At 41.3% G+C, this 26,302-nt stretch overlaps 1 protein-coding gene across 2 annotated transcripts in view; it reads left to right on the top strand.

Annotated features, from left to right (window-relative positions):
• Nucleotides 1-26,302, top strand: part of EEPD1 (endonuclease/exonuclease/phosphatase family domain containing 1) — a 72,736-nt gene that overhangs the window by 30,401 nt on the left and 16,033 nt on the right. For both annotated transcript variants that reach the window (XM_067291258.1, XM_067291257.1), the window contains exon 3: nucleotides 8,772-8,823. In XM_067291258.1, the coding sequence (XP_067147359.1) occupies nucleotides 8,772-8,823 (52 nt within the window). The remainder of the gene's footprint in view (nucleotides 1-8,771; nucleotides 8,824-26,302) is intronic.

The following is a 26,302-nucleotide window of genomic DNA, read 5'->3' as shown; positions in this document are numbered from 1 at the left end:
AAAGGAAAAAATTATTTCTCGGACATGATCCTGTATGTGGCGAAGGAGGTTAATATGACATTTCCTTGCTGCCCTTATTCCTCTCTGATAGAAAAGCCCAGAAGTTACCTAAGTGCCCTGTCAAGCACTTAATGCCTCACAACTCAGAAGACACCTCTCGCTGAAATTAGCATTCTTTAAATCACAGAGAGCCCGGGAGTTTTGAGCAGCTCCCCTCTTAATTTCAATTTCAATAAAAACTGCTGCTTGCCTGTAAATCCTGTCTTTATTGTACATCACACTACAGGGAACCGTCATATATTTTCTGACCCCCCATTGTTGTCACTAGAAATAGAGACGGACCTCTGGGCACATGAGCTTTTCTTCAGTAGCTTGGATCGTGAATTGGCCATCCTGCCTTGGTGTTAATGCATCTGGAGCTCCTTCTTCTCCTCCCTGTAAGGTGCGGTGTATTCTGCTTACTGGCATAAGTGTCCACAGGCAGAAGAGCATGAATATTGCCCTTTAGAAAGGACTTGAGACATGCTCACAAGGGGAGGTAGAAGACAACATCTAGGTCTCATCATATTTGGCGTTCATGCCTTCTATTGCCTGTTGTGTTTTAAGTCATTTTGTGAGCATGTCTGACTCCCTTCCAGAGTGCTTGGAAGGAGTTTGTTGTACTTGCAACCTCACTTTGTGGTTTCAGGCTCACGCAGTGGGAATACGCACAGCCTAGGGTTTACGAATCATCGTTCTGCTACTGCAGTGATCTAGCTGTGCAGAAACCACAGCCTCAGTTAAGCATAAGTCAGACCCTTGATACCAAGTTCCTAGGTCCTGCAAAATGAAGGTCCCCCTCTGCTTTACCACAGGTGTAAGAAGGAGCATTGCAAGGAGGGAGCTGCATGCTGTGCCCCTATTGGAAGGGGGAGAGGGTTGAGAGAGCAGCACTGGACCCAGCAAACCACTGAAATAGAAAAAGAAAGAAGTATTTGCCTCCTGTCTGCTAGCTTGGGTAATGTTGCTGTTGCCTCCTTTAACACTCAGTACTAGCTATCCATAATTCATGTTTTTCCCCCTCTTAGTTCCATTACAGTTTCCTTTCCCTCCATAACAAATACTGCAGTCACTCACATAATGTAATAGGATCCATGAATGCAAACATCGAGGGGAAAGTATTTGTCCAGCCTGCATTACACCAGCAATTTGCTTGATGGATTTCAACTTCTCTGCATTTCCATTTATTCCTGGTTCAGTTCCCAGCTGCAGAGCCTTGATGTATTTTTTTGTTTTTAAACCTTTGTGCAGGCATATCAGTGATGACTAGACACTGAAGAACAGCTGCTTTCATCCAAACTAAGAAACTGCAAAGAGTAGCTTTAAATAAACTGCAATATACTTTTTTTCCTTTAAGCAAATGTTGTTCCCCTGTTTTATCCTAATTTCTACTTATTCTAGATATATTTTTCCTGAGAATCTTCCAAATCGTTTTGTTGTGTCATTAACTGGCAGCTAGTCCCAAAGCAGTATGGCATGGTACTCCCATCCAAGCCTGTTAGCTTACTTCATAAGCTCTCTGGTGGATTCCAGCAGCAGCTCGATGTGGCAGCAGACAAATTTTTTCCCTCCATTTAAGGAGTGATTGAGAAGACACAGATGCTTTTAGTGGAAAAAGCAAAACTGATTTTATTTCCTTGTCAGACTTCATATGGGTAGATGCAAGGAAGTTTATCTGGAAGAAAGTCATTATAAGCATGCTTTTTTTTTCTATCTTTTGTCTGCTTTTGTTTCTGCTGTTTTTGACTGAAGTAAGTCTTGTGGAGGAAAAGAAAAATTGGACATGCTAGCAAACATGAGAGTGTTTTTTCACAGTGAGTGTATTAAAGTACATGTCAATGGTAACTATTTTACCGTAGTCTAGAGGCACCATGTTTAAGTTGGCTGTTGCCTATATTGGCGTTGTCAGCTCTGAGGAAGGAGCAGCACAGATTGCTTTGCAGTTCCTGAGGTCAGATGCTTGTTTCTGGGTCACCTCACCGCAGTAAGCAAAACTGCCCTTTCTGGTGTGCGCTGTGGGTTTGGCAGCAGCCCTGTCCTCGAGCACCGCTCTCTTGTGAGCAGGGTTTGCATCACAGCTCTTTCACTTGCCTTTGTGTACCACAGTCATCACCAGAGCAGCCTGAGCTGACAGCGAAGCCTCACATTTCAGTAGACATCAGCAGCAAGAGACAACTCCAAATATGTCAGCAACAGCTTTAAAAAAAAAGAAAAGAAAAAAAAAAGAGCGAGAGGGTGGCTTAAGAAGCAGGATACATGCTTTTCTGTGCTTTTCTCAGCTGTTATCTTTTCCCACCCTCCATTTATTTACTGAAGAAGCATATGCCTGGTGCCTAAGCTCCTGTCTGCATTTCAAACAATTAAAAAACATTTCATCACAGTTCTTAACATCATACTGTCAACAGCTGGCTGCAGTGGGGGACATGCCTTCGTTTTACAACCCTCACAGTAAACACGTAACCGTGACAGCCGCTTCTGCAGCCCATAACCAGTGATCATCCTTAACATTATTCGCTCTGACATCTGGCAAACACCGAAGAAAAAACTGGGGCTGTGGACTGTGATCTGCATGGTGCTGAAACGGAGCTGTGCCGTTTGGCAGGGGAGCTGGGGGCCAAAGTCAGGCCTAGGGACCGCAGGCAGGAGCAGGTCAGCTGAGCTGGAATGCTTCAGGAGTCAGTGTCCGGGGGGTATTGAGGGCCATTAGCACAGCTGAGCTGGGTTTTTCACTTTTTTTTTTGTTTTTTACCTCTGTAAAAAGTTTCGTACACATCTCTTAGAGCAGAACTGATGAATGAGTGAGGTCAGTTTGTGTAGATCTGTGAAAGCAACTTTACCATATGGATTTGAGCAAATGGATCTGAGCATATGGATTTGACAAAGACCCAAGGGGTCTTTGTCCTGTTTTTTTATGTTAATTAATCCCAACAGAAGTCTGCCATCAACCACTTCCATTATAAACACCTGTAATCTACTCTTGGATATGTAAGTCTTCCTTAAAATTTCCTTTAAAAATTTAAAATTAAATGCTTTAATAATGCTTAAAAGAATTGTTTGTTTGTGGTTGAGTGCTTTTTGCATAGGCTATTTATAATAATGTCCGTGATTCTAGATGGAGTGTGATTTGGTACAGCTGTATGCTGAGGAAGGAGCCAGAAAGCTAAGAGAAATCAAATCAAATGGCGTTTCTTCACATTGTTAACTTTAGTCAGGCTTATGCACTGACTAATAGAAAGACTGAAGTTTCTGGAAAAAGTCAGGCCCTGACAGCGTTGGCCGTGCAGTAGGCACTGCTGTTCCAAGCTGATTATGGAGGCTGGCTGTGGGAAAAGCAAAGCAAAGCTGTAGTAAATCCGGCTGCACAGGCATGCCTGGAGGCTCCCCACGCGCTGACAGTGTGCGGTGCGGAGAGCTGAGGCGCAGGCCCCAAGAAGGGCACCTTCCTGCTGGTGTCCTGCTGCTTTCCCTTCCCAGCCACAGCTGTCCTGCGTCATGGTACCCAGCTGTTTCTGCAGAGCCCTGTGATGGCTGCAAGGGTTTGTTTAAGCGCTTCTCTGACTCCCTGCTCATCAAGCTTATCCTTCATGTTCTCCTCACTTCTTCCTGAAATTGCCAGGTTCTGCACTGAACTGGAACCTCATCCTCTCCCCCCGCTTACCTCAGTGGACGCAGGCTGCTGCTCGCAGTGCAGGACTCTGCTCTGGCAACCGGCTCCCTTCACGGTAGCAGGCCAGTGGCACACGTCTGTACTGGCCGTTCCAGTGCTCTGCAGGGATGGTCCAGAAATCGGGCTGGAGTCCTAAATCCTCGGTGCTCCTACACCAAAGCACTCTTCAAGCTGGTTCTGGGGGAAGCAGCTTCTCTTCCTCAGATGAAAACATCAAGTGTATTATGCATTTCTATGCTCTGTGGACCTGCCTGGCTCAGCGGCTTCCATCTGTCCTGTCTGCCTTGCTGCAGAGCCCTAGGTTCACTGTTTGGCAGGCAGAAGAGCCCAGGGTAGTTCTTAGGAAGGCCCTGACATCACCTTTTTGCCAAAACCAAACATGGGTTTTGTAGGCAGCACAAGCACAAGCTCAAGCTGGGAAGTAAAGTTCAAAGCAAATACGACGAGATGATGGCTCGTGGTCCCCAACCAGCAAGGGGCCTAATTCCCAATCAGCAAGTTTGCAGTATTGCAAAAAGAAGCTAAGAAGCCTTTAATTATTCCTGCAATGGGGTATATGGGATCAGAGAGAGGAACCCAGTGCTACCTGCTCTTAAGTAGGAGATTTTTAGGAAGGATTGTAAAGCTAGCCTAAGGAGTAGAAGTGGTCTGCAGCCCCAGCTCAGCACTGTGACTAATCTTCTGAAGACTCAAAGGAATTCCCTTGGAGGGAGAACTCCATGCATCACCCACAGTCATGTGTTTCCTTGACAGCACTTCATGTTTGCATATTTTTGCTGGTGTAGGAGGGTTCTTCATCATGATCACTGCATACTTTAAAGTAGCAGGGAAGTAGCGGTAAAGTATCTTGAGTGTGCTTGGGGTGGAAAGATATTAATTTCAGTAGCTTTGCTCAAATGTACCAAGGAAGCAATTGAGTCAGTAAGTATTTTTAACATAGTTTCAGATATAACCAGGGCATTTTTCATCATGCAGGCATAGTTACGTGCAGTACAGATTTATTAACAGCGTACTTTAACGCTGGTGAAACAGAGCAGGTGCTCCCGTAACTGGAAGGAAGGATTCTTCAGTAAATGTTTTTCTATAACTTTATTCATGAGCTAGTGTTCGCATGCTCCAGGGGAGAATAAAATGAATGACAACAGGGTATATAAACAGGGTACATAAACATAGTATTGTACAGACAGCAAGAGTTTAGGCTTCAGCTTAGGCTTTTGATAACTGTCTTTGGATTTCTGCTTTATCAGAGTTTTTTTTCTCCCTCTCAGTTACTGAGTAGCTATAGTCCCTTCTATTCTGAAATCCTTGGCTAACACATAAGCCACAAAAAATATATGGAAAGGTACACGCTGCTTTCAGCATTTGTAGGCTTGCTGATGTAGTGCCTAATAAACAGCCTCATTTTTTTTCAATGTTAAACCCCCAAAGCAGCAGCCTTGAAATAAGCTGCATTTCTAAGCTGACATTGCATAAAGTAGCATGTATAAACTTTGCTTGGAATTCCTAAAAAAAAAAAAAAAAAAAAAAATCAGTAAAAGTCTGGCTATAAAGAGCAATTTTCTGAGTAGTGGATTGTAATCTAATGAGCAGAGACAGCATTATTGATAGTGCTTCAAGGAATGAAGCGTCTTATGGCTGGTTGTATGAAGAATAACATTTGCATTTGCCATTTCCTTTTGACACAGAAAGAATATCAGGTACCACCTGAGTGGAAAACAAAGAGGAGCCTTTAGTAAAATACTGGGAAAACACTCATCTCTGTAAGTCTAGAACAGTAGAGGACAATTTTTTTCTTACTGAGCTTCAAATAAATGGGCCACAAAAAATCTTCTTCTTGCAAATTCTATAACAATGTTGAATTCAGATTTGCTTCTGGTCCTGCACATCCAGTACCTTTGCAGAACATAAATATTTTGTGTAGGTTCTTCACCTCTGAACAAAAGTTCAGCATCCATGAAAATAAAATGGGATAAAATAAAATAATTCCTGCTCCCTGGTTTGTTACCTTTTCTGGTCTAACTCAGTTTGCTCAGTTTAAATAAAAGCGTGGCAGTTGAAGGAATTTTTGTGGGCTTTATAGTGTAGTTGGGAGTGAGGGGAGGTTTGTACAATAAGGTGATGAGCTCTAATGAAAGCAGGACTTGCATTGTGGCAGTCTACTTCGTCTTTCTTCTGCAGCTATTGAGGATCAGATAATCCACAGCTAATGTTCTAGAAATAAATCAGCAAATTGGTAAAAGCATCAGCAGCCTTAATTGATACACTTTACCTTTGATGATAAAGTGCTCTAAAAGTCTCAGGCAGCTATTGGCTTCGAAAGGAAAACAACAAAAGTAATTTGTGTAATAAATACCATGCTATTGTGCAGCTTATGAAAGGGCATGGCAAAGTGTTAGCTTTCGCTAGGTACTGCATGGGCTTCAGGCCGTCTTTACAGAACCCCAGCTGGTCACAAGAGCGTCCTGAACACCTCCACACGTATGTTGGTGTATCTCCCTCTCGCCTGCCCTGCGTTCCTCCAAAGTGTGCTGCAATAGAGGCTGGCCATCCAAAACTGAAGAGGTGAGCCATCAGAGACAGGCCTTGATCGTGGCTGTATTGCTACTGCCTACGTTGTTTGGAGGACTTCATTCTCCAAAACATATCAATCTGGGTTCTTTCTGAAGTTTAGGGTTGCACACAGTATTACAGTATTTTTAAAAGGAGGTGCCTTTTTTGCTTAGTTCCATTCCACCCCGTTTTTTTGTTTTGCTTTCTGAGGGAATTGCAAGCAAAATTTAAGCAAAATACCTTGTACTGGCATTGTACTTTCCCTAAGTACCTTCCAGTTCTGCTAGAACGCTTATCTGCAGTGTGTTCACCAAATCATGACAGAAAATCATGTGCCCTTGCTACTGTAGTAGTTGTACTTTAATGGAATACTTCTTTCTCCTTGACTTTGCTGTTGTTTTTTGAACCATCTCTGCCCTCTCCATCTGAATAATAGTAGGCCCTATGGACTGAAAATGTATGGTCTGTGACTACTTTATAATTCATTGGATATAGCCTTTTTATGATACTTTGAAGACGTCTGAAAATTAGAAGTACATTAAAGTGAAAGCACATTAGTGTTTAGAGGTTAGGTTGTGAATAGTCTTTATGGAAAGCATTGTAATGTAGGAGGACGTGACTAAAGCTGTTTTGCCAGCTTCTGTTACAGGATGGACATACATAATTAATACATAAGATGTCAGTGGACATTCAGGAATTATGCAACATTGCTCTGAGGTTTTGAAAGGCTAGTAAAACTTCTTGTAGTGCATGGCAAATTATATCCTTCGGCAGACTTCTACATTAGCTACTCATACAGTATTGAACATGAGTGTCTTACTATACTGGCTCTTTGCTGTGCCTGTCTACGATCGTCAGAGTCATTTAAACAATATTTATATGCATCATTTGATCCTCCACTGCAATGCAATTGTTTGTGTATCCCTGGGCAAAGGAAGTTATCCTCAGGAGTCCATAGATAATATATTAAGTGACTGGTTTTAAGACTGGGTGAGGAAGGTCAGCATTCTGAGTTGCAATACCAGTCTACTCCATTGGTAAAAAGCAATGTTGAACCACCCTGTGGCACTGAGGTCCCCCTCTCTCTTTCCTTTGCCCATACAGCAAACGTAAACGAGAGCTTCGATTAGGCACTGAAGCTGTAGAGAGCTAAAGTTGGGGTGAGCCAAGTTCTCACCATGCCACCCTGCTGGAGCTGCTCGGCTCTGTAAGCGGGCATGCGGAGTCCTTGTGCTCTCCGGCCAAGGCAGTCACGATGAGTTACTGATTGCAAGTCCCCCAGGGACGGGGGGCATGCAAACCACGCTTTTCCACTGCTTCAGCGAAGGGCACGTTCTTACTAAATGGTGTCTGTCAAGCTCTGTATGTGAAAAAGCCAGTGTTGTTTTGTATTGCCTACAAAAGACTGAAGAGGTGAGTTTGGCATAGAATTGATTTTAAAATCTGCAATAACTGAAGAAAAGAGGGGGAACTGATACTTGATCCCCCCGCTGTTATGCTCCTACTTTTAATTGGTGAAGGTCTGGAAATTGTTAGACCTTGGTCTCCATTCAGGTTCCTACCTGTCCTGTGAGGGCTGCAGTTCGGTGGGGATAGAGCAAGATCTTTCCCTGAAATGCCCTGGTGTGGAGAGCATTGGGCTTTGCGCTATGTGTATATAACAATAACTGGAAGAAGCTACAACAGAATAGATAACTTCTAATTTCTCAATAAACTGATTATGACAGCATAGATATGGTACAAGGTTCTCAGTGCGTATCTTGACTGAGCAATGATTTTACCTGAGTTACCTGTCTTACAGGGTCAAATCCTGCTTGGGTAACTCTCACAGTCTTATTGAAGTGAATGAAATGACGTGAGGAGGATTTAGCTCCTGGAGGTAAACTTAGAAAAGAGTTGCTAGGTGAAAAAATCTGTTTTTGAATAGAAAATGGCAGTACAAGAACAATGTTTATTAGATAGTGTTTCTTTGCCCTACTTTCAAATGGTTATGCCTCAAAAAAAAAAAATTGCTCCCTCAAACCTTTTGAGCTCAGGTGTGTCTTAGTTACTGTTACTCATCTATAATATTGTGAACAGTTGGGAATGACTGTTGTGAAACTGATGAAAATCAGTTCGTGTTGAAGAACAAAGCTGACTAAAAAATGATTTCAGGGATGAAAATATTTAGATTCTTTCTCTATGTTTGAGGGTCAGAAGATCTTTCAGTGTTAATCTCAGGTACATAAATATAATGATTAAAGCAGTTTCTCTCCAAGGTGAATTTGGATGTGCTTGTAACTCAGAAACTAGAAAATCTATTTAGGACAGCTATATCAAAGCAAACAAAGTAACACTTGCTATCTCTTTCTTTAGTTTATATTCTGAGCACTTTTTGTATTTGTGTATCTATAGACTTTTTGTAAAGTGAGAAAATATACCAGAACTAAAGTTCTCTTTTTCTACTTGTGTTTCTGAAATGCTTGCAATGGAATGATTCATTCTTTTTTTTTCTGGTGTGTTTTTTTTCTGACAGTATCAAGCTTTTGGCTGTGCAGGAGCTGGTTGATAGAGAAGCACTGGAAAAGGTATTTAAAAATATATATGATACAAAAGTAATAATATATTAAAGCTCTTAAAGCCCTCTGTGTCAGTAGGGCTTCCTAACCTTATGGGAAATCCTATAGCATAAAATGGGACCTCTTTTTAGCTTTATAGTACATCAAGTCAGAGGGGCAACATTTTTTCCAAGCTGACTGCATACTCTTGGTGTTTTCTGATTTTACAGTGGGTTTGGAATAAGCTGTCTCCAGTCTGTTCATATTAGCTTTCCCCAAATCAGCTCATTGCTAGCAGTTAGGAGAAGCAGATGATTTGAAATGACGAAGATGAATGTCTGAAGAGGAAAGAGTGTTTGAAGTGCCCCTTTAAATGTTCAGCTCAGGAGAATAGCAGAAAGTGCCTTGGAAGGCAAAGTGCCTGCTCCAGCAGGGATGGCCAGTGACTGTCCATGGGACAGCTGGGATTGCAGACAGCCTGTGCTCAGCTGTGCGTGGGGCACAGGCAAGGAGCCGTATTGAGCCCTCGGCCTCCTGCATCCATGTAGATGTGAGAGCCCTGCTCAGGGAGCACATCTGGTCCAGTGCCTGAGACCAGTCAGCTTAACCAAGACGACAGCATCTCAGCAGCCTGAGATCCCATCTGTGGAGCTGTGCTAGTAGCAGCAAAAGGCTGGAGACAAGGCCCTGGGTGAAGCAGCAGGAGGCTAGGCTGTTTCTAATTAAGGCTGTTGCAGCAACTACATGCCTTTTGTTTTTAAATTACAAAACCCAATGTTCCTCCTCAGCCAAGGGTGTTTCAAACACAGCAGTACCCTATAGATCATTTCCCATTGTATGAAGAAACAAATATCATATTTTTATCATTTTATGATTTTTCTGTCCTGGAAGGTAGGGCTGGGCTCCCAATGCCCACACTGGAAATAGTGGATTCCCTTCATGTTCTGCACAAGCTGCTTTGTCTAGAGGGTCCAAGAGCCAACTGAGAAGCAGCATGGGAATATAGAAGGCTTGGTAGGTTTCAAAGAAAACAATTGAGTTCATAGCCCTAATGGGAAGACTTCTGTCTCTGTGGGTTTTGTGGCAGACATTGAGCTGGTACTGACCCAAACAGCCCCTCTGTACCTGACAGTGACCTGATGAGACTTGGTGAGAAAGGGAGGAAAAGCCCTTCTACTTAGAGCATATCCTATTGCTCACAAGGAGAAGCTACTGCAATATTCTAGTTAAAGGCAGCCCTTCCTTTGCTGCATTTGCTGAGTACTCTAGAAATACTGGAAGAGGTGGAGCAAACAGGGTGAGTTTGCCTCGCAGTGTGGAAATGCAAGCATTTTCCTCGGTGAAATGAAATCCAGCCCCAATGGATGCTTCAGCCTTGTGCTGTGTCACCAAGTAGGGATGCATTTCACTGAGGTCTTGGGTAAGACCAGCTCATTCAAAGGGGTGAGGGGCCTTCGGTGAACTCTGATTCTGGACATAAGGGGTGGATTTTGTTAAAAGGCAGCGACAGAGGACGAGGAAGGTGATACTTTAATTTTTGTATGCAAAGAAGATTAGGTTCTCAACCATTCATTTTGCCAAATGGATTCATATGAACAATTTGTAGTTGTTTGTAGTAGTGCCTTTGATAGAATCTCAGCTTCTGTGGCATCTCACAGGCACTGCAAATTTCTCACCTTTTTGTCAGGCCTGTGCCTCCCCTTGGCCCAAGGCCTCCTAAAACAAGGCTTGGCAAGAAACAGGGAATTGCCTGGTGGGAATTGCCATTCAAACCATTGTTTGTAGCTTTGCAGGAAGCTCTTCAGAAAGGCTCAGCATCAGAAAAATGATCTTTCTAAATTGAGCCGTCTGAATATTTGATATCTGCTTTCATACAATGCCAAGCTTAAAGAATGTAAAAGGCCAGTTTAGCCCTCTGGAAAATAACAGCACTGGATTATATAAGTTCAAAGAAATTTGCTGCCTTTATTTTTCAAATACAGAGGGGGAAAAACAGTAGGCTGAAAAAGATTTATTGTCGTGTCTGCTTGCAGAATCAGGTTTTGAGAACGTGCTGAGTTTTGTCTTCGTAAAGCATTATTTATCTGCTTTATACTGTAGGAATACAGAATATTGTTAAACAATAAGATTTTAGTATTCATTGCAACATGGATTTTATATTTTTGAAGGGAAGGTTTCCTTTCAGCTAGCTATGGACATAATGACCTAAAGATGTCTTCCTATAATACACTTTCTAGTCTGTCATATTTCCTTGCCTGAAGTAATATATGATATTTTTTGAACTTCCAAAGCCTTTTCATTTCTAAAATTCAGTGCTGAGCTTTGAAAGTGTTATATGTTTCTGATACTTACATAAAAACTCAGAATGAATAAAATTACTTTGGTGAACAGCAATGTCAGTCCCCTTGAAAAGACTTATGGGCACAAATCAGTGTTCATGCTGCAGACTGGCTCCATTAAATCAAATCACATTGAAGTTAAGCATATGTGTAGTAAGTCTTTTCAGAATCAGGGCTTTGAGACAGTAAAGAAAAATGATCTGGCACTGCAAAGCACAATTTACTGTTACCTTTTGGAAATTTTGTTATGGACTTGGAAGTGAGCATGTGAAGCAGCAGCAATGTCAGAGCCTTCTGCAGCTTGCAGACAGGCTGGGAGTTGCCGCTGTTGGGCTTGTGGGAAGATGATATCTGCCTGCGGGATGTCGCAGAAGGCTTTGCGCCAAGAGGGGTGCTGCTAGCAAGTTCAAAAGCTATGCTTCAGTTATTTACTGATTACTTCCAGCAATTTTTTTTTAATTCCATCTTTATTATCTATTGTAGTTTAGTATCTTTTTATTTTTTTCCCACCTTGACCATTGAAAATAAATTGATCAAACAACAAGAAGGCTTGTGCTATACAAGAATGTTTAATTTTCTAATCCTAATGCTTGTTGGGGAAAATTTGACCAAATGGCCCCGTAAGCCAAAATTCTGCCACAGTTGGCTGCATTTCTGGGGTAACTGAGACAGAAGGCATGACTGACTGGGTTTAATTATAGACCCTGGCTCTGGACGAGGTTGTCTGACCCTTTGGTGCTGATCATCAGTTATGTTGTTTACCTCTGGGGTGCCTTTGGCACTTGTAAACACTACTGAATGAGGATGATGGTTGTGGAACTGGCCCCCAGCACCCCACTTGCTCCCATTAAGATGAGCAGGAAAATAATCATTGAGCTCAGTGGAGCAGGACTAGGTCACATAAGAAGTACAAGAGTTGTCTTTACCTGGAGAAAATTCAGAGTTAAAGATGGGCTTATTTGTGTGTATTTTGACCTTAATCCATCACAACATTCCAGCAGGTACTCCATTTGAAGCAGAAGAGAGTTCTTGTTGATCTCTTCAAATTAAGCATGTGCTCACATGCATTTTGTTTTACCCTCAACCTTCAAATCTATCTGTCTGCTTCCCCCTGCCTCCTTATTCGGCTCAGCCTGGCTGTCGGGGAGGGTGTTGCTGGCATGCGAGTGGCGCTGCGGTACTGCCAGTCCTCTGTATCACCAGGGCTGCTCGCTTCTGCCAGGGACAGTAACAAACACAGGCGGCGGCGAGATGCCAAGCGATGGCCTGAGTTTGTGGTAGCCTCGTTCCCACAAGGGTTCAAGACCACCTGGAAACTTTAGAAAGAAGTATCTCGGGGAATACAGGTTTGCTGGCGATGCATCCTGTAGAAAGCGCAATTTCCTCCTCCAGAAGCACAGCTCAGGGAGAGACCGCCAGGGCCAGCTTTCTCTCAAGGTTTTTTTGAGTGCTTTACTCAATCTAATTTTATCAAGTCCTTAATTGCAGAGGAGGAAGTCTAGTGTACTTTGCAAGTGTTAATCACATTTATTTGGGAAAGGGGAAAAAATAATTCCCCTGAGGAACATGCTTTTTTTATAGTTTAAAAATAAATCTGTTTAGATAATTAGCAGATTGAACTGCCTAGCTAGCTGATGTTTCACATTGGTTTCTGGTTTTGTGTTTAAATCCAGAGTGCTTTTCCAAATGCAACAAGTATGCAAAAATGATTTATCATTTGGTGCTTTGATGCCAGCAGGATGTTTAGGAAGAGCCATCTTTGGAATACTTTTGTCATTTTTTTTGTTACAAACTGAGCATGTTCCCCTCAAGAAAAGAATAAACTATTTAGTCAACAACAAAGGTAACACTGACAAAAATTTGGGGATATGTTCTCAGCTGGCTTAAATTAGTTCAGCTTTGTTTAATTTCAGTGGAGATACTTCAGCTTCTGTTGGTCGTGCCTCTGACATGCATGTTTAAAATGAAGTTGTGGTGCTTGCTGTCTCTACAGTCATGTCCCAGTTCTCCGTTCTTCTGCATGCTTTCTGTGCTCAGTGCAGGGGAGGCCTATTTCATGTTTTTGTTTAGGATGCAAAAAAACCCAGCAGACCTAGTATACGGCCTGCATGTGATTTTAAAAGGTGGGCAGAAGCCTCCGCTCCTGTAAAATCACAATTTAGGGCATATATATGGTCAGGTACCAAACTGAAGCTAGTGGAAACATTGCCATTGGCTGTAGGCAGCCTTGGATCAGTCTTTCCATGAAATTAAATTGGGACGTCAATGTTATCTGTGACATTAGTGATTATTTTCTGTTTTAGTAATCCTTAAGTAGCTCATTTGACTCTAGCTGTATCACTGTGGAACTTTTAATTTTGGTAAAATCACAAAATTATGGAACAAATAATATTCTTTGCATTGTGTCAAATGTTTCCCACCATACCCTTTGAGGTGTTAACACTGATCTTTGAGTTCATTTCTCCTTGAGTGTTAGGTTATTGAGGAAAGTTAAGTAATCTATACAACAATTATACCACTGAAAGTCAGTGTCAGTAAACCACTGACAACTCTTATAAAGTAAACCTGCTCTGGAACAAGCAACAGTAAGCTATTATTTTCCCATTTGTTTATTAATAAGCAAATGTGTCTGCTGTTCCTCTGGATGATGATGGAGTGTGTAATTTACTCTTCAGATACAACAATGCTAGTTTCTCATCTGTGAAATCCAAATCATGTAATTCTGTCTGCTCAGCAGTCTTTGAAAGTGTGAAAATTATCTACAAAGTGATGATTGCTCTGCTTGAAGTTAGAAGTGATTTATCTAGACTGGCATTAGAGATTTGCTGGGTGGGCTGAAGCATGACAGGAGTTGGAGTGAGAACTGACTTTTGTTCAGGAATGATGTTCTTGAAGTTGATAATCTGCATGCAGCTTGAACATCAGGATAAGTAATATAGGTTTCACTATCAAAGCATGTCTGTGCCAGTGGTTCTATATTTATACACTGTGCACTACATCCAAGAGGTCAGTGAAAAGAAAGTAAGAGCAAATTAATTATCAGTAGGCTTACATTCTCTGTATGGGAATTTTCACCTTCACTTGAAAAGTTTTGAAGTTCACAAATCAAAAGGCATTGAAAATCTTTCACCTGGTGGTTGAAAATTGGGGTGCTGTAGCTCTGAAGTACAAGACACATGAGTTTGACACCAGGCTGCTGCAGCTAGAGAGCTTCTAGCTGGCTTCCTGCAGGATGAGGTGTCCTCCATCTGCTGGCCAAAGACTGCATGCTTGTTCTGTGGGCATTTCTGCTGGTGTGCACATGAGAAGCTGGGATGATATGAGAAAAGGCTGATCAGCTTTCCCCTTCAGATAACTTCATTTTTTTCCCTCATATGAAGTGTTATTTCTCTTTCGTGAAAGAGAACATCTTTGCCCTATTGAATAATTTGGAAAGCTTAACAACTAGCACCCAAAGCAAGCAATTCCTAGAATCTATCCTTGGGTTTCTTTTGTTTGTTTTTTTTGTTTGTTTTTTTGCCACCTTCCTCAGTGGTGAGATTAGATACTAATGGTTTCTTCTTACACCTGTGCTTGCCTGTTGTGACCTGGAATTGTCTCATGTGATGTGGCATCTGTTTTGTATACTTGCTTGCCCATAGGAAAGACTAGATGTTTGGGATATGTTCACTAGCTGCCACCCATTCCTGTGCTGCAGAATTTTCATATCATGCTTAAGGAATTAATGAACCGTAATTGGGGTGACACTGAGGAGGTGGCATAATATAGTAAAAGAAAATTTACTAGGTTTTGTTTGAAGGCGAATGCCTTTGAGTGTTGAATGAAGTAAGTAGCACTTTCTACTTTTACAGGGAGAGAGCCAAGAGATCAGGACAAAAGGGGGTGTTGGTTTCCTTCTAGTTGCATCACTGCAATAGTGGAATTTCAGCTACTTTCAAAAACAGATTTATAAAATGCTGAGCTGCACACTGCCATCGTGTTCTCCTTTCTGCACAGCACACAGAGAATTTCAACTAGAAATTTGCTTTTGTTTTCTTCATCCAGTGCACTATTTCCTTCAGATATTATCTGAACATAAAAAGTGTGACGTCAATTGAGGTTCCAGAATTTCCAGTATGAAATGCATCTGCTAGGGGTTTTTATTTATCTTTTGTCTGCTTTTGAGTAGATTGAGCCAGATCAGTATTTAATCATGATTAAGCCCATTGTAATCACTGTTCTTTCCAAAATCCCTTTCAGAGGAGAGCAGGTTATTTATTTGTGAAAGGTTATCCCTAGGAGTTTTTTGATGTTTGAAAGAGAGGTCCTGTTTTCTGTTTGCGTGTATGAGAATAGGCACATCAGTTTTTATATGAAGGGATAGAAATATGCTTATGTATGTGCACTTGCTAGGGCAGTTGGAACTGAACTGTACTGTGCCTTGCCACGGAGCAGCTGGTCAGCTGGGGATATTTATTTGTCCCATCACCTTTTTCCTCATAAAAGCTTTGAGTGGCCAGTCCTGCATTAAATGCTGCCCTTGCAGATAAACCTTATGTATGTATGGGCCAGCACAGGCCTAGGAGCTACCATCAGTGCCTCGCTGAGGATGAGGAGGGAAGGGCTGGCAGCATCCCTCTTCCCATGGGTAGCTTTGGCCCTGCACAGGACCGGGAGCTGTGTCGCGGCAGGGTCCACAACTGCTGTCTGAGCTCTGCAGCTCCTGAACTTGGGCCACCTAGAGTCTATCTGTTGCCCTTGCAGCCAAAATACCCTGCATGGTTACTGCTGTTCATAGTTTTTCGGGGAGTGTGATTTTGCAGCAGTCCCTGAAAGGTAAGGAAGAATTGCTGTTATCCTTGATTTTTACAGGAGTGGTGGAGTTGCAAGAAAATCAAATGATTTTGGTAGAGTCATCTAAGATGACTGACTCTTGACAGAGTTGGGAAGTAAACCTAGGTCTCTTGAGACCCTGGCAGTCTTTTGACAAGACAGTCCTTCCCCTTTGATACAAATTCTTTTGACTGAAGCAGGCGTGTACCCTTTAGGATCAGAAAAGCAGTTAGTTCAGTACTGAGTCTTTGTGTGAGTACTTTGAAAAGCTGGAATCCTCTTGTGAGCCCTGTCCTGCGATCTCGCTTCACTTTAAAACTATTTGTTAAAGATTATAAAGCAACTGACAATTAAGGAATTAGTTGCTGTGATTTATATATATTGCCAGTTCTTAAAACTCTCCTTCCCAGAAAGAGGTTAGCCCCTTCGAAGCTTAAGCGCATTTGCGTGTTCTGTATAGTCACATAAGGAGATAAGTCTCACATTCAGGGAAGAGGAGAAGGAGATGCAGAGTTTGCCACTGACTGACTAGGAATTTTTCATCAGTCTCTTCCAGCTGTTTTGCTACCTCAGTTTTATGTTCTCTATTCCTAGAGAGGAGAGCTGCAGTCTAATCTCTCAACCTAAATTCAGCCGTGGGATGGTCTTCTGTATAATTCATCTGCTGTAGTAGGTCTTCCTGCCATGTTCATTCAAAGCCACCATGGAATCAATGACTGACTGCTCAGAATAGGAAGAGGAGATTATTCCATTAGAGGGCCAAGTCATCCAAATGAGGTTATTTTAGTCTGTTTTTCATCTTATTCCATATTACTTGCCCTTTTTCTCTCCCATCTGTTTCCTATGTTTTTCCCTGTGTCTCTTTTTTCTTTCCCTTTTACAAAATTAGTGTTCTTTCCCTTGTCTTGCTTGTTTATTTGAGTGCAGGTAATGCTCAGAGGTGCAAAGTCCTTTTTTAGAAGTCATCCCTTGGAATCAAGAAATCTCAGGGCAAAGGGAAACAACTACATGTTGTGAGGCCATGGTTTTGACTGAGTGGAGCCTTCTCTCTGCTCCTTTCTGCTCTTCTTGAAGGGATCTCGATGTCTAGATGTTTAAGGAGTCTTATTAGTGGACCTTATGTCTCTGACCAGCTCCATGATGATTTCAGTAGCTCTATTGCTATTTTGTCTTCCCAGGCTTCTTTACTGAAAAGTATTGCCAAGTGGTCGGCAGCGCAGGAAGCACAGGCCCACATCTATTTGTATCTCTGGCTTCTTTAGTCTTGGTTGGACTTTTCTTCTCTTCAGTTGCATTTCCTGTGTCTTTTTCCAATGATCAGTGGACTTTAAATAAACAAATGTGGGAAGCAATGCTATAGATATCACTGGGAGCTGTGGAGAGCACAGGTTGCTCTTAAAATGCCATTGTTTAGGAGGTGCCTTGTTGTTCTCCCCCAGAGCACAGCTGTGGGTCTTCGAGAAGTGATGGTACTGAGATGGCATTTTGTATTAGGTTGCCTTTCTTTTGTGAGGCATCTAGTCTCATCCTAGGACAGAAGCCAAACTTATCCATTGGTGAAATTGTTCTCTACACTTCCAGAGCAAGGAGGAACAGAAATTGCAGGTGACAAATGCAGGCATGTATTTAAGTTTTGTTTGTAGGTGATAGAAATAATATGAGGACTTTGTAATCTGTCCTTTTTTCCCCTGTCCTTCTTCTAGAAGATGGCAGAAGACAGAGCAAAATTCATGAAGCAAGATAAGTTTTAATAGTCAGCAATTTGGGGGAAGGTTGTTTTTGTTGTTTTTTGGTTTGTTTTTTTTTGATTGACATAGCAGCAAGAGTGGTGTAATGTCAGCCTAAATCATTTTTTTGGTTGTTGATGTGGATTAAGTAATGTGATTTTTCTCTATGGGGAGCCAGTATCCGTTACATCTGTTAAAGCAGAACTTTGTACAGGGTTAGAAGGTTGTCCCTACACAAATCTCTAGAGGAGTTGCTCATGGGTGAAGGCAGAATATTATCTCTTTTATTATGATGATTTTTCCTCATGCAACACCATAAATAATTTTTGTGGAAAAACATGTAGAGAAAAAGGTGTATAGAATCAAAAAAAAAGTGAGATGAAATGTTCTAATTCTAGCAGACTGAAGACATCCTCCTGATAATAAGCATCCAAAGGAGAAGTAAAGGAATAGGATACAGGACTATTTTAAATAACTTTACAGAAGGTGGCACAGTGTTCTGTAAGGTGATATAATCAATGCCTGAGGGAAGAATAAATATTTGAAAGTGGCAATGGTTGTGAGTCATATTATATACTTTTCTCCTCCTTGTATGTGTGTTCTTATTACGGAAGAGAATGTCTGCTCTAAACAGAAATTTAAATCAGTTGGGGAAAAACAGTAATAATAACAGTAGGAAAGAAATGGATGGAAATAAAATGCCCTGTTAATTGCTAACTACTTCAGATGCAAGGCTCTGTGGTGGAGGTGGCCAGCCTGTGGCCTTGAAATAATGAGGGCTATTCCATTTTCCTTTGTATCACAGGAGTTAGCACGCTGCTTTTATTCATTCTCATATTGCACATCAGCACACTCCAGTCCATCTTTACCTCCACATATATTTCAGAAGTGTACAGTTTAAAAAAAAAAGTCACTTGTTAACACCTCTAGAAAATTTTCATCATGGGGGTGGAGAGAGATCTAGTTGCCTTATGTGCTTAAGCAGCTTTTATGTGATTAATAATATTCAAAACAGTGTGATTTCCCTCTTCTCTTTCAGTTTTGTTTGTTCTTTTGTTATTAGCACTTTTTTTTTTCATTGTCCTCTTCTCTTTTGGGTCAAGGCAATGTGCAGGTCAATAGGTTCAGATCATGGCAAATCAATAGAGTTCACTGCAGTTTTTATAACTGGTGAACAAGAAACTCGTTCTTATCACTTTTGGTCTCATGTTTCATAGGATGTTTTTCCATTTGCCTTCCAAATGAAGGGCTAGGTTCTGACAAACTGATTCTCCTCAGGGAGTCCTGGTGATTACTAGGTGAGTAAGGTAGTAGTCATAGTGGTATGGCTTTACACCACACCACAGAAGTCAATAGGAGCTTCCCTGTTTCATGTAAAAGGGATCGGCTCGGGGTAAAGAAATGTGAGAGGTTCCCAGGCAGTCACAGACTCCTGGTTGCTTGGTGCCTTATATCTAGCCCCAAACAAACATGCAGATTAGTTCTCCAAACATTTGCTGCACAATCTATGGCCATAGAGAGCGGCAGCTGTAACAGTGCAAAGTGGAGTACATATGTTTTGACTACATAGTTCATTTATATATGTTGTTGCTTGAAGCAATATCCATAGTGATACATAATCTGATGCCGTATTGTTCTAATAATTTCAATAATAGCTTCCCTGGGTATACATATATAATCCTAGGGAGATATTCTGTGTTCTTTCTGATGGTTGAAGTGGCAGAAAAACAAAACTTTCCTCTTCCTTTGGAAATAATTAATTGGAAGAAAAAAATTTTGAAAATAGCACCTGAGTATTTACACCAGAAAACACAGTAATAAGTAAATAGTTCAGCTGTGTGGTGGCTATGATTTTAGCTCAGCTAACTAATTGAGCAGCCTGTTTTATAGCAATTTAGGAAAAGTGTTTGAACATAACCACTTTTCTTGTAAAAACAGCTTGATAAAAAGATGGCCTCATAATCATGAGGGCTTCTTCTTTCTTCTTTACATCACATAAGTTCCCTTAGTGTGCCATTATTACCAATAATGGTTATACTGCCTATTTATGCAGAATAAAACACTCACTTGAAAAGACTTCAAGAATAAATTGCGAGGCTTTGTGATTGTCCTTCACAGCCTCCTGAACCCAAATTCCTGTATTATGTTTTAAAAAAGTTCTTAAGGGTAAGAAAAGCAGTATTCAGATAATATGTGTCTTGCAAAACATCTGTCCCATGAAGTAAAAGGAAAAAGCTCAGCTTGTAATGGAAACGTGAGAAATAAAGAACCCATGTGAGATTGTTATCCTTAGTATGGATTCTTTCTGTTGCACAGTCTTTGACAATAGAAGATGAAATGAGAAACTTGTATCTTACAAACACACACAAAATACTGTAGTCATAAATTTCTAGCTTTCATGGGACAAAAAAAATTAAATATGGAAGACCTAAAGTTTCCAGTAGAAGGCAGCAAACAGTGTATTTTTGCCTTCTTCCAAAAAAAAAGAAAAAAAAAAAGAAAGAAAAAGTGCTTCAGAGCTATCCTCTTCAGCTTCAAGCAAGTATAAAATATATGTTAGCATATGGCATGACGTAATGCCCCTGAAAGTGGAAATCACAGGTAAGATGGCCTGTATAAATCTCAGGATCCTGTGTAAATGAGAATTCTCCTTTCCACAACCTGACTTAATCTTTTTTTTTTTTTCCCCAAGCCATTTCATTCTTTGAAAGCCATCCTATTTCAGGTCTTAATCATTTTTTGTGGTTGCCTGTTCTTAACATAGCATATGTAGATTTTAATTCATTGTAGTATGTACAATAGACTGTAGTACTTGCCTTAGAGAAAAAAAACAAACATGCCTTTGACATGCTCAGGACATGTGTTTGGCTTCTAAAAATATTTGAATTATCTGGCATATTTAAAGATTATATCAGCTCATGGTCTCACAACACCATCTAGACAGAACCAGTTCTAGTATGCAAATCTTCTATTTTTGGTTGCTCTTAGACCTCACACTAGACCTGTTCCTTAAAAATAGGAGAAGAGAAGAAGTATTTTAAGCTTTTAATGTTTGTCTTTTCCAAGCACAATGTATTACTTACCAAATGATGCTAAATCAATTCCAGGTACAGTAAGCTTCCAGAGAAGACTATATAATTTTATGTAGCAGCTATAAACCTCTCTTAAAATGAAAGATGGAAGTTGAGAGAGAATACTCATTACAGGGACTCACAGCTGAGAGAAGGGATACAGTGTAGTGTAGTAAGTGTAAAAACGTGAAGAAGCAAAATTTTGGTATTTTGCCTTTTGTACGTGTGTAAAGAACATATAAAAACCTGCTCCCAGCTGGCTGCTCTTACCTCTCTCCATGCCTTTCCTGTAGAAGTGTTACCTGCTTCACAAGGTGTTTGCTAGGAAGTGGTAGCACTCATATATTCACATACAGTTCTTCATGTGCTCAAAAAAGGATCTTGAAAGAACCTTTAGGCTGCAGATACATACTTGAGGAAACTTAAGGGGTTCCCAGGTGGGGGACTGAACAACACTAGTAATGGTGTTATTTTAAATTTGTATTTCTGTACCCAACCCAAGGCCCCAGTGAGAGCCAGACTGTGCTCTGCTGTTGTTGTGTGCACACTAACCAACTCGCAGATCCTGTCCAGAGATCTTGCAGTGTAAAAGAAACATAATTCACTATGTCTTTATCATCTCTTTTTTTACTCACGTGTGGTGCCTTGTGACACTGGTCTGCTGGGGAGAGGAGTTCGGTGCTGCTCCTAGGCCACTGTCATAAATGGCTTCAGCCTGAAGTAGCCATCTCCTTCTATCTTTCTGCTGCACGGAATGGTGGAGCTCACGGAGACTATACCAGTGTCTCATTCTTCACCGCAGAGTCAGATTTCATGCTGGGCCTGATCTTGTGCCACTTAAATCTTAACTGTGGGAGCTTCAATAGGCAGAGTTACACTCATCTAAAACCAAACTTCTCATACATACATGTTTGCAAATACTGGTGTCCTCTTCCATAGCAAAATGACAGTGTAGATTTCCACTAAGCATTTGTGAAGACAGCTTCTCATTAAACAGCAAACTGCCTGAAAAATGGTACATACCCCATTTTGACAATAGGTAGTTGAGCATCCTATCGTTCTTAAATAGTGACCTCCTATGTGTTAGGATAGTTTATTGCATTGTCTCTTTTAGTTATTGTTTCACTGCTCTGTACCAAAGGTTTCTGTGTCTTCCTTTTGATGTTCTATAAAAAGACACTGTTTATTTAAATAATAACTTTGTTTAGAGTGAAGCTAGAAGAACATACCACTGAATGATCTGATTTGTTGTCCCAGGACTGGTATGATTAAAAGACAAACATAGAACTGTTTATGGGCTACAATCAATTGTTCAAAGATAAAAAAATGTAATTTCCTCTCAGATATTACAAAGGATTAAGCTGTTAGGCGATTGTGGTTAGCTGTGATTCATCTGGGAGGATAGTGTAGAAACTCGTTGACTTTTTCCAAAATAAGTACTCAAGAAGGAAAGCAAATAATTTGGGAGTGAAAACTTCCAGTCCTCCTACTCCCCAACTGATACTGTAATGCCTTAGTAAAAAATATATATATAACTGATTTGATTCAAACAGAATCATATATGGAAACAAATCATTATACACTTTTGATAACTGAGATAATGTTAAGTTTATCAGTGAGCATAATTATTTCCTGCACATTCATACAAGTACAATGGGTGAGTAACACAGCAGCTGCAGGAGAGACTCGTGCTCTTGCTTGCTTCATTTTTAATTCCAATCCATGGGCTGGTTCAAAAAAAAGGGCCAAGTTCACACAGGGGCTTAGATAACCTGGTGTGGGTATGACATGGAAAGTATGTGCTTAGTTTTAAAAACTTTATGAACCTGACAGGCATCTTCCAGCTGCTCCCTTACCTTATGAGTGCCTAAATTAGAGAGTCTTTAATGCTTTGCCTTAATGGTCCTCAGGTAACCAGAGTTATGCCTCTGTGCATACCCACAACTACCCCAATCTGTAGCAGGCAGAGTGGTCTTGAACAACTTCATTTCTGGCCTAAAACTGCATGTATCTGGGCTTCAGAAATGAGCCTTTCTCATCATATCTCCCTCGCTCCAGGAGGGTTCTTTTTTTAAGTATTAAGGACAGAAGTGGACAAGCAGACGAAGGCATCTCCTTGCCAGTGGGAGCTAGGTGTCCAACTCTAGTGAAGGACAGGGTATAAGCGACACCTCTGTAGGCAGCTTCTCCCCTCGGCTTGCCCCTGCCACGGTCTTTGTGAAGGGGAGTCCTGAGTGCCGAGTGCTGAAGTTTTAGGGAGCAAAAATTTGTACTGGCTTGCGTTTAGCTCTCATCTGAAGGAGCTCTCAGATATGCCAGCGAATACCTGTGTGTGTGTGTGTATGTGTGTACGCCTGTGTGTTGTGAGGACAAATGAGCTTTGCATTTCCAGCGTGCAAATACATAGATGATGATTGTGCCTCTAGGTGTAGTTTTACTTGTGAAGAAAGCTCCCGGTTAGGGGCTTAGCTGAATTTTAAGTGCTGAAATACTCTGCCTCAGATCCAGTCCCCGTGAAGACTTTATAGAACTGTTTGAAGGGTGCAGTAGATAATGTTTGTGAAGAAAATGGAGGAGGCAAGAATTATTTAGCCATCAATCTCAATATTTTGTTTTAGATCTAGAAGAAGCAGAACAGCAAGTAGAGAATCCGAAGGTATCGCCCCAGGTCTGGATGGCATAATGTAAACAGGATAAACTGATATGGCAAAACTGGCAGACAAACCTTCCAGGAGTCATTCGGTGGCTGTTGCCCTTTCGATATATTTGTTCCTTATCTTTTCTTTCATAACAGAATTTTTCTCCTAAACTTTATAATTTGGCTTCTATATGCTACACAATTTTTTTATTCTTTCTTCAGCTACAACTTCATTGTACAATTATGTCCAAGAGGGAGAAGTAAAAAGTTTTTCCTGAAACAAATGTGTTGATATGTCTGCGATCTGAAATTGATTCCCTGTGGGACTTGGAGCTCCTCTGCAAACACTAGTAATTAGCTATCTAGCAGACCCCTATTTGCCCCCCAGGTTTTATTTGCCTTCATGTAATATCTACGCTTGAACAACACAAGCAATAAACATTAAGGTATCGTTAATGAAGCCTTCCTGGAAGGGGCTAACACTGGGCATGTATAGAACATTATATCTTAACACAGGGCCACTCCCCTTCCCCTGTGTTATATGTATGGTTTCTCTGAGCAGAGTCTCCATGCTCATCCCCAGCATCAGTGCGCGTTATCTCCCTGGTGTGTGTGTGTGTGTGTTCAAGGGTATTTTTGGGCTACTTTTACAAACAGGAAATAGATGCGCTTAAGGGAAAGGCAAATAAGCAATGACGGCCCGAGATTATGCTATTGTAAGTAGGAAGTGGGATCTCATGTTGAGTCTCTGGTTTACACTTTAGCCATAATAATGCTTCCTTCTCCCCTGCAGTTATGTTTGGTTATACAGGAATCCAGCTGCAATTGAAAGGCACGATGCCTTTCGGTGTCCCTTTGCTTAGTTGCTCCTGCCTGTGGGAATGCGGATGCGAAGAGTTACTAGCCTTCGAAAGCGTGCTGAAAATCCTGGCCCGACTGTGTCTTGCACCCCTTCAGTACTGGCTTTGCACTGGCACGCATGGCTGCCCCAGGACAATAGAGATGCAGTCCTGAAGTGCCTGACCTTTTCTTACCCCTACCTCAATAGCTGCTCCAGTGAAATACAGCAGCCACAAATCTCTCCATCCCCTAGCTCTGCCTCTTCCTCATCACATACAAGATCTAACAAAATGCTCTTTTTCCTCAAGAGAATGGATGTCAAATCAGGACGCATCATGGGAAAACTGAAGTTGTTAAAAATATTTCTGAGAACTTGAAATTAACTTTTCTAGGTCAGGCTCAATTAAGAGGCACCAGCCCTTGCTGTGTCCTGCATATAGTAGATTGGATTAAGATTACAGGTGTTTGTTTCTGCTTTTTTGGTTGGAAATAAAGGTATGCTCCACTCTTGGATGAGTAAAAAAAAAAAAGGATAATGTGCAGTTAGTCCCAGGAACATGATTTTTAGCTTAGAGAGTCCCCAGTGATGAAGCAGAGGAAATATTATAGAAGGTGAGGGTGATAAGGGAACAATGGAAGGAGAGAGATCTGGAGAAATATGAATTAAAGGTTGGATTAAAAGAAAGTAGCTCCGAATGGTCATGTGAAGCCCCTGTCAATCTTGTTGTATCTTCTGCCTTGTTTCAGGATGGGAATTTTGTTGTTAGAGGAGTCAGGTTTAGAGAGGGTTGGGGCAGTTCTCTTCAAATGCAGCTGCACAATTCACAGGGTGTCTCTTAGGTCTCTTTTCTTTATTTTTTCCTGAAGCACAAAGTCCATCACTGGGAGATGTTCTCTAGCATAAAATATTCTTTGCCCTTACTTTGGTGTTTTCCAGCCCCTGACCTGCAAATTCCTGGGATCCATGAACTACTACTAAGAGGTCCCTGGAAATAACAGGAAAGTGAGGCCAGTATCAGAAGACTTGAATTTTTTTTTTTATGCACAGGTTCAGATTTCCACTTTAAGATTTCTCCAGGACCTGCAAGTTGAAAAAGGTGGTGAATTTTGACCTAATATAGTTAAGCATCTTTTATTTTTGCTGCTCGAGCTCTCCTTTCAACTATTGGCAGCTCCTGCAGTTTTCACAACTCATGAACTTCAAGTCTCTCTCACTGTGGGGATGTCAAGTCTTTACTAATGTGACATCTCTTAATAGATCTGAAATGATTAGAAATTGATAGAAGTTTCATGTGCATCTCCTGTACTCATTAAAGCTGCTCCCTCTAGTGCTCTGTTAATAAAGGAACTGTGCACATAAGATATTAAATATATATATATATTTTTTTTTTTCCCTTGCTCTTATCCCTCCTCTTTGGTAAGTGGAACTAAAATGATCTCTGCTTTAATGAAGTAAGTTGCTGTTTACATTTACTGCAGTGCCCTTTTGGCTTGAAAGCATCTGTGGTAAATTAAACAAAACAGACAGTTAATTGCTTTGAGTGCCCTTCTAAAGTTCACACAGTGATTACTGCACAGAAGCGTACTGTGCCATAACAACAGGCTCACACGGGAAGCTCCTTTCACAGGGTCTTGCTCTCCCTCCCCTCTTTGCTGTCTGTGCTCTGAATCCAGCTCTGAAGCTGAAGTATCCTTCAAAGAGGAATTACCAGCTAATAAGAAATGCATAATTACAAGTGGTTTTATTAAGCCCTAAGGCTTACTTGTTTTCTTGGTCACAAGGGATTTCCTTTGGGTTTAGGAGTAGTACACCGTCTTTTCGGGCAGAAGATGCTCACCCCGAAGGAGGCCACTTGGCTCAGTGTGGTCCCCAGGGCTTGTGTTACAAGAGCAACGCTTGACAGGCAAGTTGCTCAGCACAGAGCAGTGTCCTCCTTTGGAACAGATGACCCCATTGTGCCTACTTGGAGTGGCTGCACAAATAGCACAAATAGTAAAGATTACCCAGGGCACGCTGAACAACAGGTTCGGAGATCTGCCTGTGGGTCACTGCCAGTGCTTATTGGCAGTTCTCTTAGTAAG

This window comes from Apteryx mantelli, chromosome 2, assembly GCF_036417845.1.
Source record: "Apteryx mantelli isolate bAptMan1 chromosome 2, bAptMan1.hap1, whole genome shotgun sequence".
In the NCBI taxonomy this organism is placed as follows: Eukaryota; Metazoa; Chordata; class Aves; order Apterygiformes; family Apterygidae; genus Apteryx; species Apteryx mantelli.
The sequence above is the reverse complement of the archived record's forward strand: the minus strand, read 5'-3'. Positions and strand labels throughout refer to the sequence as shown.